The sequence below is a fragment of the Sminthopsis crassicaudata genome, chromosome 1, assembly GCF_048593235.1.
Source record: "Sminthopsis crassicaudata isolate SCR6 chromosome 1, ASM4859323v1, whole genome shotgun sequence".
In the NCBI taxonomy this organism is placed as follows: Eukaryota; Metazoa; Chordata; class Mammalia; order Dasyuromorphia; family Dasyuridae; genus Sminthopsis; species Sminthopsis crassicaudata.
The window spans coordinates 543,744,916-543,761,308 of NC_133617.1; the positions used below are offsets into that span (position 1 = coordinate 543,744,916).

A 16,393-nucleotide genomic window follows, 5' to 3' on the forward strand; every position below is an offset into this window, starting at 1 on the left:
CTGAGTACAAAATGAAGTATAATTTTCTCACTTTATTTTTCTTGCTTTTTTTTTTCAAAATGGCTAACTTGGAAATAAGTTTTGCAAAATTTCACATGTATAATTGTCATAGTTGCTTGCCTTATCTCAGTGGGTGGGAGATGGGGTTGGAAGGTGGGTGACAATTTGGAAATCAAAATTTGAAAAGATAAAAGTGCTTAAAATAATTTTAAAAATAAGAAATTATTTACTTGAAATTTGTTAATAATGTATCCTTCATTAGCAAAGCTGCTAACTCAAAACAGAAATGCCAAAACAAAATCTTAGGTCAATATACTTTGCCAAAATTTTTTGATCATGAATTACTATCTCTATTTTGTTTGCATGATGTTTTTCTGAAGATGAAAATGAATACTGGACAAAGTCAGGAAACTGTGAAAATGGTCATTGTGTTAACATTGTTGGGAGCTACCGGTGTGAATGTAATGAAGAATTCCAGTCAAGTTCATCAGGCATTGATTGTTTTGGTAAGTTGCTGTAAACCATACACACACACACACACACACACACACACACACACACACACACATACCTGAACATATAGAATTAATGGAAAATAATTATAAGGCTGTTAAATGTATTGAATACACTAAAAATGCAAGCTTCCTGACCTCAATTAGGCTCTCAGTGCTTCATGGAAGTTCTTCTAATCATCGGTAATTGATTACCTACAATATATAGCACAATGACAGTTCCATACCCTCTCCCCTCAAGTCTCTAATTCCACTGTCATTGCCTGATCTGTTGGCAAATTACATTACTTCCAATGTCATGAGTTCTCTTATTACTCCAGGTTTGATTTGCAAAATGCTATGATGATAACAATTATTATTAGATTTCATCTCTTCCCATCTGCAATAGTTGATTTTTCTTTTTTTCTCATTCAAGTAATTTGGGATGTAAAATAGGTTGATAACCTAGATTAGGTCATTTGCACCTGGCTTCTTAACCCAAACTGCAATTGATAGCCTTATGAGGGATGTAGAAATAATGTATAATCATAGATTACAAGTAAAAGACCAATTAATAGAAATATAAAGAATATACTCAAATATTTTTGCTTCCTGATTAGAGAAGCAGAAGACCAACTACAACTTGTTAGGTTCTTACTAAGTGATAGAGATATTGGGTTATTACTAAGTGCTAAGTCGGTACTTGACAATTTTCTAGTTCCGGCCTTTTCTGGTAGTTTGACTTGTGAATTCCTGGGGAAGAGCTTGTGTGTTTGGGAAGAGCAAGTTCATTGGTTGAAGTGGTTCTTCCCAGAAGCCCTTGCATTATCCCACGCCCATTCTCTGGGAGGATAAAGAGGACAGCACTCCAGAGATAGTCTCTGCTTTAGACCAGGCTTGACACGGCTCTCTGCAGGAAGGGAAGTCACTTCTCTGGACAAGAGTTAATGGCAACTGTCTGGAGACAACGGTTCTCTACAGGAAGAAGAATCTGTCAGAGAGATTTGAGTTGACACAGCAGATCTCCTCCCAGAGAGCCATCAGCAGCTTCTGGAGACAACAGCACGTTACAACAACTCTTGCTGGTGTTCTTCATTCTACTCTTAATAGGCTTTGCAAAATTAAGTCTTTGTTATAGGAACTATATGACACTAATATAAATCACATAAGAAAATATAGAAGGCTAGTTTGTCATACTAGCATAGGAATAAAACCAGTCTACCCCCAGGGGTTGATGAAACTAGACATGCAGATCAGGGTACTTGGAACATATCAGGGAGGCATATTGTTTATATTGTTTATAAAATCAACAATCATGTTAAAGCAGATAGATGTCCTTTTAAATGAACACTTAATGAATTGAATGAATACTTACTTATTCATTAAAGCATATATTCCATACTTTGAGTTTCAAAATAAAACAATAGTTCAAAATATAATGGGTTCCTTATAAATGATAGATTTCCAGTGAACACACCATGACTATTTGTAAAGAACATTGCAAAACATACTTTTTTCCAGAAATGTTTCAGATTAGAGAAATCTCTTTTTTGACATTCTGAGAACTTCTAAATTGAATGTCAATAATTTCTTTAGAAATTTTACTCATCTGTAAAATGAGAGAATTGTATGCCATTGCTTCCAGCTCATCTGTGATCCTATAATCTTACTATTCTCACTGATCTCTTTTCCTCTCATTTTAAGAGTTCTATTGCCAAAGTTAAACTTCTCCACTTGTGAGCTCTACTCTTTCTCTATCTCCAGTTTCTTTCTGCATACAAACATATTAATTTTTTGGTTGACTTTGCTAGTCTCTCAAACTATGAAGTTAAACATAAATCAATAAGATTCTTTTTTATGCCAGAGACTCCAGAGAAAAAATTCCTAGCAACTTCAGACAGTGAATCGATTTTTTTTGTTTTAGTGCCTTTGTTCCTGTCTCTCACTTACTGTTCCCAATATTGAAATACTTAAAAAAATGTTGGTGTTGTCTTATCACATTTGTATCAGTTTTCCATATATATAAACATATTTTTAATAAAGCACAGATTTTGGACTTAATATATAATTTCCTGATCATTGGAAAGAGGAGGGAGGAGATAATAGGGCCAGCAAAAATTTCACTTTTTCTAAATGAAAAGGTAAGTAGCAACCATTCTGCCCAGATAGCTCTCCTTTTAGTTTCAAATTGCTCTTCTAGTTGCAGAAGGTTGAGACAACATCATTGTGACGTCTCTATTCCCAGGAGCCTTTCACACTCATTACAAACTAACTCAAAACCCCTGCACAGCAGATATCCCACACACATATAATCTTCCCTCTGGTAAGAGTTTTCTTTCAGGGCAAGGGAAAGAACACCGATTAACTCCATTAGTTAGTGGTTCAAAAACAACCTGAATATTGCCATCCTTTCCAATGGACTTTATTTTAGCTAGTTTAAATTATTCTTTGCCTGGAGATGGTGTATTCTTAGGGAATATAGAGGAAGTAAAATAGTATCATCTTAGTGAAAATAATGAAAGTTTAAAACAACAAACCTTTCTTTGCCTCTACTGAGAAGAATCAGTGTGATGAAGGGATATGAGTAAAGGATCAAGAAAATATGATAGGTAACAACAAGTTCCTGGGAGTTCTTTTGGAGTGGTTATTAAAAAGTAATGAACTACCTTATCACAGTCAAATCTAGTAAATTTTTTTTGGTAAAAGGTTTTTTGTTTTGGTTTTAGTTATTTTTATTTTTGTTATTTTTTTTAAACTTTAAGGAGCACCCAGTAATCCTTGTGCTTAAATGTATTAACTTCCCATACTGTATCCATATCAACACCATCCTAAAACTGAAACAAAAATTATAATCTTTGTTATCTCAAATAAAAAAAAAATTCTGTGATCTATTAGTTTCTTAAGTGTCCTTGGGAAACTTTTTGAAGACAGGAATAATTAAAGCAAAAATACTGACTGCAAAACATTTTTGTACAACAATCATTGACAGATATATTAAACATTGATAATAAAAATCATGGGCCTTTATGGTGATTGCATTTTTCCTCCACTTTATTCATGTAGAAAACAGAAGAGGATTCTGCTTTGCTGAAGTTCTACACTCCATGTGTCACATGGCCTCCAATTGCCAAAGCATTGTCACAAAGTCAGAGTGTTGCTGTGATGAAGGATGGGACTGCAGTGGCCAATATGAACTTTGCCCACTTCCTGTAACTACCCAGTACAAAAAATTTTGTCCTCATGGTCTAGGATATGCCACAGATGAAAGAGGTATGAATCTACATCCTAGTTCACTATTGACAAATATCTTATTTTAAATATTTAAAATATTCAAAGGAAACTGTTTTATTATTTTATATTTCAATAAATTTTCTTATATTTCTTTAAAAAGATATGGTAAATTTAAACTAATTAAACTAACTGCTAACAATATTCTACAAGTAAAAAATCAAGTAGGACTGTTTTTATTAAATATTTTTTGTAATAAGCATCTTCTGTTTACATAAAAGTAATGTAATATTTCAATATAACAAATACCTTTAAATGTTTCATCCATTAGTAATTTAGATATGCTCAAAAACATTATGTACAATTATTTCTTACATATCATAGGGTCATGGAGCCATTATGATCTGGGTAAAAATTTTTGGACCTCTCTTCATATCAGAGAAGTTTGATTTTTTTTTTCCTTTTTTAATGGAGTGTACCCAGTACTTTATTGTAAAATTTACATTAAGTATGGTCATAGGCTATGTGTAGATCAATGCCAAGGAAAAATAAAAAGGTATTTTAACAATACAAAACAAGAAAAATTTAAAAATGAAATAAATTTGAGAATACTGTACTGCATTATGATACTATTATACAATCTATTATATAATATTATGAATATATTTTATGCATTTATGAGTTTCTAACCTTTATTGTATCATCTTGTTAGCCTTCTCATGTCATTACTGCTTCTGCAAACTCCCCTAGAAATCCCAACCTGTAATATGTTGAAGCCACTATGGAGAAAGTCCTTATGTAGAAGAAATAAATAATCGTAAATCACATTTACATTATTAAATTTAATTAGGAAGCCTATTTAGAGTGTATATATAAATATGTATATAAATGTGAGCATGTGAATATTTAGTTTAAAAAAAAATAGGTCAAATAATGGATTACAAGTACACTGCACTCCAAATTTGATGTTTCAGTGATAAGGAGCATTAAGCTGATAACATTTAAATACTTTGTAATTTACTGAAGATACATTTCTGTTTATGGGTGGTTATTTTTTTCTTTGATTTGATTTCACTTTTTCCTCTAGTTTTAACTTTTTTTTTTTTTGAAATGTTAGTGCTATCTTGCTCTGGCTAGAAGTATAGGAGCTAATATAACAGCAGTGAATTCCAATACTGATCAGCACAGAAGCTTTGGCTTGCACTGCTTTTCCAAGTTGGTCCAACGAAACTGTCCTTAGGCAGCTTTACTTCTGGAGCTAAGTTCACTCAGTTTTAGGCCTACTAAATAGCTAAAAGCTGTCTCCCCAGCAGCAGGAACTCTTTAAGTCTATACCACTACATTCAGCCATTTAAATTTTATTTTAAATGCTACCTGCAATTACATGGATTAACATAGCTATAAATAAAAGCTGGGATCAAGTTCAATTCTTATATATCCTGTGTCACCAAAAATAAAGAAACAATCCTCAAATGCCTTTGCAATAATCTGAACATTAATCATCAAGCTTGGAGTTCTAGGAAAGAAAAATGGAAAACTAGGAAAGAAAACTTAGTCCTAACATACTCCCAACCTCTATTTCACAAATGGTACCTCTCCAATATCACTCATCTTTATATCATGTCTTTCATATTACTCTTGTCTCCAGGTTTGTTTTTGTTATTCTTTTGACTGGCACTAGAGTATGCTATTCCTAGCCTACATTTCCTCTCCATCATAAACCACTAGTTCTACCTTTTCAGGTGCAATTTAGAGACATCTTAGTAGTTAAGGTTAAGATGAAGGCATACTCCTTTCATAATTATTTGTTAATACTATTCATGCAGTAGTTAATTTTTAAAATTGCTCTCCAGAATGGTGCAATCATTTCACAACTCTCTACCAATAATGCTTTAGTGTCCCAGTTTTCCCAGATCCCCCCAAACATTTATCATTATCTTTTCCTGTCATCTTACCAATCAGAGAGGTATTAAAGGTAAAGGTTTTAATTTGCAATTCCTTACTCACTAGTGATATAGAACATTTTTTCATTTGACTATAGATGACTTTAATTTCATTACCTGAAAATTGTCTGTTCATATCCTTTTACCATTTATCACCTGGGGAATGACTTCTTTCTTATAAATTTGACACAGTTCTCAGTATGTTTTAGAAATGAGACTTTTATCAGAAACACTGAGTGTAAATCTTTTTCCCAGTTTTGTACTTCCCTGATTGTGGCTCTTTCCAACAATGAGGTGATTCAGGCCAATCCCAATCGACTTGTGATGGAGAGAACCATCTGCATCCAAAGAGAGGACTGTGGGGATTTCATGTGAATCACAACATAGTATTTTCATCTTCTGTTGTTGTTTGCTTTTTTCTTATTTTTCCCCTTTTTCATCTGATTTTTCTTGTGCATAATGATAAATGTGGAAATATATTTATAAGAATTTCATATTTAATCTTCCTGTCTAGGGGAAGGGGGGGTAGGTAATGAAGGAGGCAGAAAAATATGGAAAACAAATCTTTTGCAAGGAAAAATGTTGGAAACTATATTTGTGTGTATTTTGAAAAATAAAAATCTATTAAAAATAAAAATTACTCTATAACAAATAAAAATAAATGAATGAATTCACAGAATTCATCAGCATTTTGCATGTTACTAATAATACCCAACAAAAAGAGAGAGTCTACTTAATCACAAAAACAGATCTAAATAGTTTTTAAAAATTAATTGCTCATAAATCAATCAATGGTAAAAATGATATTGTTAATCATTAAATGAAGGGATTATCATACCAATTAAGGAAAACATAATAATGGTTCAGGAGAAATAAAAGATTAAAAATCTCAAATGAAATAATGAAAAATCAGAAGGAAATGTACTTAGTTTCAAATCTAAAACTATATTATCAAATTTTAAAAAACATGAAAAATACTTCAACATTTCTGTATTTTAAGATCTATTTTAATTTTTCATAATCAGTACATTTATGTAAATGAAAGGAATATTAACTTGAAAAAAGTATAGGTCAAATACCGCAGACATAATTTAGCCATTCTCTGAGTAGCTTCTTGGTTTCCATTTCTTTGCCCATAAAAAATAAAAACGGAGCTGCCATAAATATTTTTGTATGCATTTCTTTTTTAATCTCTTTCTGGTATAGGCCTAGTGAACTTGTATCATTTAAGTCAAAGGACATGCACAGTTTAGAGACTTTGGAGACTGGCTTCCAAATGTTTTCCAGAACACTTAGACTAATTCACAGCTCCACCAGCAACACAAGGTTTTTCTGTAAACTTTCCAACATTTGTCATTTTACTTTTTCATTTTTTTTGACAGATAAGAGGTGTAACCTGAGTTATTTTTATTTGCATTTTCTCTTAAATTATTTGAAATATTTTTCATGTTTTATTAATAATGTGGATTTTATTCCTTGCAAACATCCTATTCATCTCTGTCAATTTTCTGCTGGGAAATAGATTTTATTTTTAATAAATGTAAATTAAGCCTTTTCTGGAGAATGTTGCTTGTCTCTCTTAATTAATTTAGTAATAACAAATGCTAAAGATGGATTCAATAAAAATATTTTTATGCAGTTTCAGAGTTCTATCTTCACAGGTCAGAAAATGTATTTATTTCATGTACTTCAACTAATTTTTCCTTCTCTACAGATGGAGATGAATATAAAGTCATGCGAAACTTGAATAATAATGGTCAGTGTATTAACACTGTGGGTTCATTCAGATGCTTCTGCAATGTAGTCTATACAGCTGACACAAGTGGAACAAGCTGTGTAGGTAAGCTCTATTAACTGTTCCCTCTGGTTGCTGATTGACACATTTCCTGCAAATCATTTGATCTTACTGACTATTGAAATGTAAGTTCTGTCATAGAACAGAATGGGACTATTCCTTTTTACAATTCTTAGATTGAATAAGCTGTATTCAACTAGTGCTCCAGTGCAAGCAAATGGTTGCATTCTTACATGTAAAATTTAGGAATAAATTTTGAAACAGAACAAATAGAAAACAATAATGTGATAATACTATATTTTCTACTGAAATGTTTACATTACAAACGTTATTTTTTGTAGTATAGTAATATTCTATTTCATTTGCTGAATCTATTCCCCTATTGATGGATATCTACTATGATTCTAATACTTAGCAACATTTTTTGTGTGTGATAGCGATTGGATTTTCTTATCCACTGATTTACCTATTTTATTATTTATCTTTTAGATTCTTATCTAATTTCCTTGCAATATGAGCCCAATAATCAAGTTTCTTGCTCAAAGAGTTTAGACATTTGTTATTTGATTTATATAATTTCAAATTTCTTTACTATTAGAAGCTAACTCTAATGCCCTACAGTTCTTTAAAATTGAACAGATTTGGAGAGATGTAATTTGTATTTTTTAACTAGTAGTTAATATTTATGCTACTTATTCATTCATTCCTTAGATCTTGATGAGTATTCCCCTTTTAAACCTTGCAATTTTGTCTGTAAAACCACTGATGGTAGTTATCAGTGTTCTTGTCCTCAAGGATATATCCTGCAAGAAGATGGAAAGACTTATAGAGGTAAAATGAAAGTTTTGCTTTATTTAAATTTTTTTTTCATTTATAAAAGAACTTCCGTATAGGACAGTCCTAAGGATTTTCTAACTTCAGAAATCAAAACTTGATGAAATCAACCTAGATAAGTGTATAGCAAAAATATCAAATATTCAGGTAAGCCCAACATTCCTGAATAAAACCTAAATCAGATTAAAATGTAATTGGAAAATATTTTTAAAATAAAATGCAATAAAATAATAATGTTATGTGGTTTTCTAAGTCACTATGGGATCTGTAGGCATCCTTATATATAATTTATCACCCTCTTTTCTATTTTGAATTTTGTTATAATACAGACTTCCAAATAACTAGTTTGATACTTTTAAAGTTGTTATTTAAATGCTGATGAAGATTTAATCAATAATCATAAGCATTTACTAGGGACACAAAGAAAGTTCTTGCTCTCAAGGAACTTACATTCTAATAAGACAGAAAATATATAAATATATAGGTAGATAGAAGATATATCCAAAGTAGATGGAAGGCACTTTAAGAGGGGAAACAGCTGGGGGAGGGAGGTAGAAAAGACTTCCTGAAGCAAGTGAAATTAGGGCTGAGACTTGAGGTTCATGTCAAAACTTAGAGGTGAAGGTGAAGAGGATAGAGCATATAGATAAGATGATGAAAGATGAATATGTTTAAAGAATTGTAAGTGTTGCTTATTGTGGCAGAGAGTGGAGTGTTTTTATTCACTGTCAAAAAGAACTCCTGGATATATGAGCAGTTCCAAAGGAAGCTTATTATGAAGACCATGTCCTTATTCCAAGAAAACACATGAAGCAAGATAAATATTGTTCTCTTGATTCAGTTGGCTTGAACTATGAAACTAAATATTTAATTCAGTTAAGTTCAACAAATATGCTAAAACACTGACCTAAGAAATAAGATTACTGTAATATAAATTGCCATTTGTATTTTTATATAACAGGAGAAAAAAGCTACTTATTGAATACAACTGGAAGTTTGTAAAAGTTTTAGTGAAATGTGGAAAGACCACTATGATACAGATGTGCATCTGCTTTTATAAAAATAATATGACTAGAATTGTTACATTCAGATCTTGATGAATGTCAAACCAAACAACACAATTGTCAATTTCTCTGTCAGTACCTTGGAGGGTTTCTACGTAAATGCGCATTTGGATTCACACAACTTAATACTGCCTGTATTGGTAAAAAAAAAAAAAAAAATGTCAAAGATGAGAGACTTCATTTTTTTGTTACTTTAAAAAAATCTACATTTAATCATAAGCACTTATGACCATCTATCTTTCTTAATCCATGAGAACTGATATAAATATATCAAAATAATTTATTATTTTAGATTAGGTGGGTATTTGACAAAGAAAAAAAGGTAGGGTAGACAGAGTTACCTGTCTATAATAAGCATTTTGCTAGAAGTTTTTTATTTTTTATTTTGCTTCTAATTGTATTCTCCTATAATTTGATTAAATGAAGTATTAAAAGACTTGGAATAAACAAGAATATATTAGTTTTGAGTTCTCCAATCTTAAAAGATTGTATGTTAAATTTTAGTTAACTATAACATTTTGTACAGTAATCCAACATACAGTTTTAAACTCACTCAGAATTCATTATCTTACCACTTTATTTTCTTTCTTAGATTTGAATTTAGTGTAGAAACAAACCACAGTTCCTGGCATGAATTCAGGAAGATTGACCATCTGAGTTCAAATCTGGCTGATGTTTCACATTTTCTTCCATTTTTTCATTTATTAGTTCTTGCTATCTTTTGGAGTCATTAACTTCCACTTCTCATATTCTAAGTTTTAAGGTATTTTATTCAGTGAGTTTTAGTATCTCTTTTTCCAATTGGTAAATTCTGCTTTTTAAGGGGTGCCTTTTCTTTAATAAATTTTTGCTCTTATTTTCCATAAGACCTAATCTGTAAAACTTCCTAATATTGTTTCCAAATAAAAAAATGTTCTAATGAAACTGATATCTAATTGTTGAAGAAATTTGTCCTACAAGTTTGAGGTCAATATGTGTTTGTATTTTCTTAAAAGTAAGATTCATGTGATAATTATTTTTAAAACTAATAAAATATGTAATGAAGATATATTTATCTTAATAACAAAATACAGTGTAACATAAATGCCATAAAATGTTATTGTCAACAGATGATTTGCTAAAATTAATATTCAATTATTTGTTTGTATATATGGGTGGTATTCTCAATGTTACCACAATGCAGTTTTTTTTTAAATCAGTGCCTCAGTTTCTTCACAAAATAATTGTATTTGTGTCATATATTTAGTTTGAATTGTAAGAACATTAAATGATAGGTCAGATTCTCATGTTAGTTGGCTTATTCTTGCAGTTATAGATGAATGTGATGAAAACCATAAATACCAGCATGGCTGCCAAAACACCCTTGAAGCTTACAGGTGTGGTTGTCCACAAGATTATAGTCAACATTATCAGTGGAATCAGTATGTTGGTAAGAACATAATTCCTCTAGAAAAATTGAATTTCCTTGTTTCAGATACTTCTAAGAACAAGCAAGTTAAAAAGTTCTACTTAGAGGTTTTTAAGGGACCCTATTTGGTCTAGGAATCACTTTTTTAGAATACAAATTTTAAGTTCATACAAAGATTATTAAAGTATATATTAAAATTATTAAAAGGATTACAAAGGATATCATTTATACTAAAACACCTTTTTACTAAGTTAATACTAAAGAATCAATGTGTACTACATAGTTCTTAGTCCTTAAAAACAGAGATCAAAGTTTAAAAATAATCTTAGTTTTTCAAGTATGTTGATCTTAATTTACATCATATCTTACATTTATTTTTATATATACCCATATATATAAATTAATACATATATATATATAAATTCAATTATCATTGAATTTATGCTACAATGTTATTACTTCATTGAAAATTTTAAGGTAATTTACACTAATACTAAGAATTGTCCAGGCCTTCCCTTTCATATACAATCACTTATACCTTTCTTTAAAATAATAAAATGTAAAATATTTAAGTATAAATAAAGAAAATTGGTATACTTAATTCCAACAACTGTTAACAACTTCAAAAAAAGTAGAAATCTTTCTAACATTGATAATTTATTTATTCAGTTTTGTATACTAAGTTGATAATATTGATGTAAAGGCTGCTTTTTAGAAATATGGTAAGATTATGAACGTACCTAGAATATGTATAAATTTATAAATCTTCTAGAAGACAATTCATATTTTGTAACATGAAACATCAGACATTATATATTTAAACAAAAAAAAAAGGAAAAATAGCCATGTAGAGATTAAATGTCTATCTTAGCAACCAAGTCGAATATAGTCCACATTCCTAGTGAAAACTCAACAAAAAATGGATTTCTTTTCATTTGTTGGTGGACTCTTCAAAACTTTATTAAGCCAGTCAAATACTGTGTGCTAGGGGGTGCAATAATTTCTTAGGATTTAAATAATTTCTCAGGACTAAAAACACACAACACACAACAGAACTATCTTTACTCTAGCAATAGTTTATAAATTAAGATGATGATTCAATATCAAAAATCATTCTTTTGTCCTGGGAAAACCAGAATTACTCATCTGTTATTATTTCAAGGCTAACAATTTGGGAAGAATCTGGGAAGAATTGGTATTCTGTAATACCAAGAATAGAAAAGATGAATGACCAAATCCTTTGAGAGTCCTCATACATATTACCTAAATAAAGACATGATAAAATTTTGTAAAATATTCACCAGGCAGAGTCATGGGACCTAGGTATTTCTGACTGGGAAAGTTAATTAATTTATTTATTAATACCTTGCCTCTAAAATAAGGTATCTAACTAAAATGAAAGTTTAAAGAGCTAGGAATTAGTGATTTATATGTTTGGGAGCTTGGGGTCAAACTATGTTCAAAGATCACAGACTCCCTGAAATCTATCTATGAACACTTAAGGTTTTGTGATCTCCAGGTTATGCCTAATGTGGGTAATAATTCAAAAGACATTTGTTAAGCATGTAATATGTGAAAGATAAGGTGTTACATGTTGGGAGAAATACAACTCCATCAATAAGTAATTCCATTTGGAGTTCCATAAGGAATGACAGTATACATACACATATAAAAATATTTCTGCATACATATGGATGTATTTGTTTATGTATATATGTAGTTTTATATACAATGGTATAATTACATATACATATATAATAGTACCATTCAAACATAATAATTTTATGTTGACATTATTATTTTATAAATAATTACTAAAATAATAAATCACACTGATTTAAATTTAATCCTACACAATTGTTTCAGATTAAAAGACAGGTGCTTGTTCTCTCTTTTTGTCTGTCTTTGTGTGTCTCTGTGTCTCTGTTCTTTCTGTCTCTTTTTTAATGAGACCACAAAGAAAGGTATAAATGTGAGTAGTGTTATTTTGTTTTGATAGAGAAGATGACCAATTGAGCAAGATTGTGGAAGGTGTAGTAATATATAATAAAGTCAGGTGATAATGGACACTAAAAGGTAGAGTTATTTAAATATTCAATTATTAATGCAGTAGGGAAGCCACAAAAGTTTGTTGAATGCATGAAGTCATATCACTTTAGTTATTAGGTAAATGATAGGTTAAGTAGAAAGGTTTTTGAGGCAGGGAGACCAATTGGGAGGTTTTTGCAACAATCCACAAAAGAACAGAGGGCCTGATCTAAAGCTAATTCCCTCTGATTTAAATGAGTCTTATGAATATGTGGAAGTATAAACAATAAAATTTGCTAGCTGATAGGTAGTAAAAGTGAAGAGACTAGGAAAATGCAAATAGGAAAGTCCTTAAGATTTGTTTTCAGAAAAATTATCTTTGCAACATAATGAAATTGAGATGGCTATGAAATACTCGATTTGAAATATCCAATAGATACTTGGAAATACATAAAACTAGAGCTCCTACGAATACTAGTCTAGATTCTATTGTTAGTTACAGAAAAATGATTAAATGTATTTGTGAGCCAATACAGCCACAAAAAAGAGAAACTTAGAAAACAGTTGATGAGAGAGTCTCGGGGTTCTCCAACACTTAAGGGGCATGATATGGGTGATCAACCAGCAAAGGAAATAAAAATATAGAAGTCAAAGTTATAGGAGAACCTCCCAAACAAATAAACAAGCAAAAATCACTGATTCTCAATCTTGGTTCTCATCTCAAATGCTGAAGGATTTTTAAAAAGAGGTTTAAGAAAAAAGATGACAATATCTGTTCTTCCAATAGCTAGTGAACATTATTAGGGAAAACTAATCAAATAATAATAAAACTGAATTTCAGATCTAGAATGGTATTTTATCATGTCACAATATTACAAAAAAATGAACAATGTTTATAGGTGTTGACATGAAGAATTAAGCAAAATGTTAGATAATTTTCAATTTCCCCTAATTTTCAGAATTTGTATACATTTTTACTCATAAAATAGTTACTATGAATGGTCTCATTCATTTTCACATTGATTTAAAAGGAAATACCTTATTTCATGTGAATTTTTTGTTACTTTGTTAGCAACTTACACTTGATTCTGTGACTCTTAAGAAATGTCAGCAGAGCTTTGATGGATTTGACTGGACAATAACCACATGTCAAACAAAAGCATGTGTCAGGAGAGATGTGAACTTATGCCCTCATGTATCTTCTAAAAGTTTTATTTCTATTCTACAATATGTCATGATCATGTGGAAAAATATATAAATGAAGAGTTCATAACAAAATATTTTAATAAACATACTTAAATGTTTCCTTGTAAAATTTATAAAATACTTTCCAAAAGTGGAATGTTTAAAGCTAATCAACACAGTCAATTTATTGACATGATAATTTAACCTCCTACTTAAATATTTTTGACAAGATTTCTAGCTTTGCTTAAAAAATAACAATGTCCCCATAGTTTTATTTTTGTTGCACTGTAAATATTGAAGATTGCAAATTAGAAAAGATGCTACATTCAGATATAAGATCTTATAGCACAGTAAAGTTACATTATTAGAAAATGTATTTTGAGTAAACCCAGTACTATATCCATTAAATATAATATCAAATGTATTTCTGTTCAGCATAGTTTCTTAAAATTTAAAAAATAAACCTTAAATGCAGTGAAATACTGTTTTATAGGTTGTAGGTATTTGTTTTTTATCCTCTGAATCTCTTTTCCTATACAGAATTATTTAGCAAATTGTATTTACTCTCTTATTAATTATATCCTTTATTTATAGGAACTTTGTTGCCTCTTTCCTTCCATCTTAGACACACTTCTTTAAATGAAGATTGTTACAATGAAAATATTCCAAGAAAATTTTTGTGCTTCTATAAAAGTGTTCCCAATGACTAGCTGCAAATAGGCCACTTGTAACAGAAGAAAAATAATCTGTACAAATAATATATTAAATAAACATTTTATCATCTACTATAAATACTTAAAAATTACAAAATTTTTGTGAAGTTAAATGTAAATTTTCCCCAGAAGAAAACTTTAATTATAATACTTGCCAGAAGCATGCAAAATATATTTGTATATTCTGTATAATTAAGTAGAAAATCATAGTACCCAAAGTCAAAAGTAGTCAATGGTCCTAAAGACATATCAAAAATATAAAATAACTCCCTTTTCATTTAATTCATCATTATTATGCTGTTAGTAGTAAATGTGCATTAATGTTTTCATGAGCCTAAGAAACATACACTTGATGTAAGGCTGATCTTTAAGTAGGCAAAGCAATATTAAGAAAATGGTTATAAAAATTTCTCTTCAGTTTCTTTAAAACACTTACATTATTTCTCCCTACAGAGTGAAGGTTAAGAATACTTCTGTCAAAGAGAAAAGAATAACTGAAATAATTATATTTTAAGAGGAATTATTGAATAGGTAAATCTCGAATTCTTTCAGAGGGATGTTAGCATAATTTGCAAATGAGAAACTAATATAAAGAGTATTCATGTCAATCACATTGACATAGTTTTTAAACTTCTAAAGTCCTCATGGACTTAGAAATACATGGAATAAAAATCTCCCATTCTTTTAAAATTTAAAGTTTCGGGAGTTAATAGTTCTACATTATGTTCCTGAATAATAGTCCTCTGTTTTTCAAATAGATGAGAATGAGTGCACCAATCCCAATGCTTGTGGTTCTGCCTCCTTCTACAATACTTTTGGAAGTGACAAGTGTACTTGTCCATGCGGATTCTCTTTTGACCAATTTTCCAGTGAACATTGTGATGTGAATGAGTATTCATCAACAAACAACTCATGCAATTATGGTTGTTCCAACACGGAAGGTGGTTATCTTTGTGGCTGCACACCTGGGCATTACAGAGTCAGACAAGGGTGAGACAATCCCATCAACAACATTAAGAATATTGTATTGTTTTATATGTATGCCAAAAAAGACTCACTACCTAATATATGAAAAAGTTATTCTAACATTGATGATGGACAAGGGAGGGTGTCAAGAATGGCAGAGTAAGATTGTTGCCAAGTAAGGACTCTGTGTCATAAGATTTCTATAATAACCACAAAACCTAGAAGAAATCTCAAAATGCTAGACAACAGCAATGTTTAAGTTGAAACTCCTTTAGATTTAAAGCATAAATGGGACACAATATGGGTTGCAAGATGGGCTTCTTGAAACTGTCATGATGATCATCTTGTCATGAAACTATGAGAAGCACTTTGAGAGAGTTATGAATATCTGTAGAAAGGCAGTGGAAGATTACATAGTATCTAACTAGTATAAGCAATACCAAATTTGAAAGCCATATCATCCATTTTAAAGCAACAAAAAAGATGCCTTTGAAAATTCTATTCTATGTGGTAACAAGACAATACGCAGGCAAATTAGATCATGAAAAATAGAAGTTCTATGTATTGTTAATATCATGAACAATAAACAATTATATCAAGGGAGTTGAATTGAAGTCCTGGTTTCTCTAAGATACTGTAAAAATGGTGAGATCAGATAAGATGAATAATTTTTGCCTGAGAAATTTGAGTGGTTTAACAATGGCTAGCAAAGCTTTTTCCAGCTTTCTCTTAGACACA

The 16,393-nt window shown here is 30.4% G+C and overlaps 1 protein-coding gene across 1 annotated transcript in view; it reads left to right on the forward strand.

The window, feature by feature from the left end:
• Positions 1 to 16,393, forward strand: part of LOC141550862 (fibrillin-2-like) — a 120,424-nt gene that overhangs the window by 78,366 nt on the left and 25,665 nt on the right. The window contains 6 exon segments of the mRNA XM_074281944.1: positions 381 to 506; positions 3,555 to 3,761; positions 7,377 to 7,502; positions 8,169 to 8,288; positions 10,665 to 10,784; positions 15,448 to 15,679. Coding sequence (XP_074138045.1) covers positions 381 to 506; positions 3,555 to 3,761; positions 7,377 to 7,502; positions 8,169 to 8,288; positions 10,665 to 10,784; positions 15,448 to 15,679 — 931 coding nt within the window.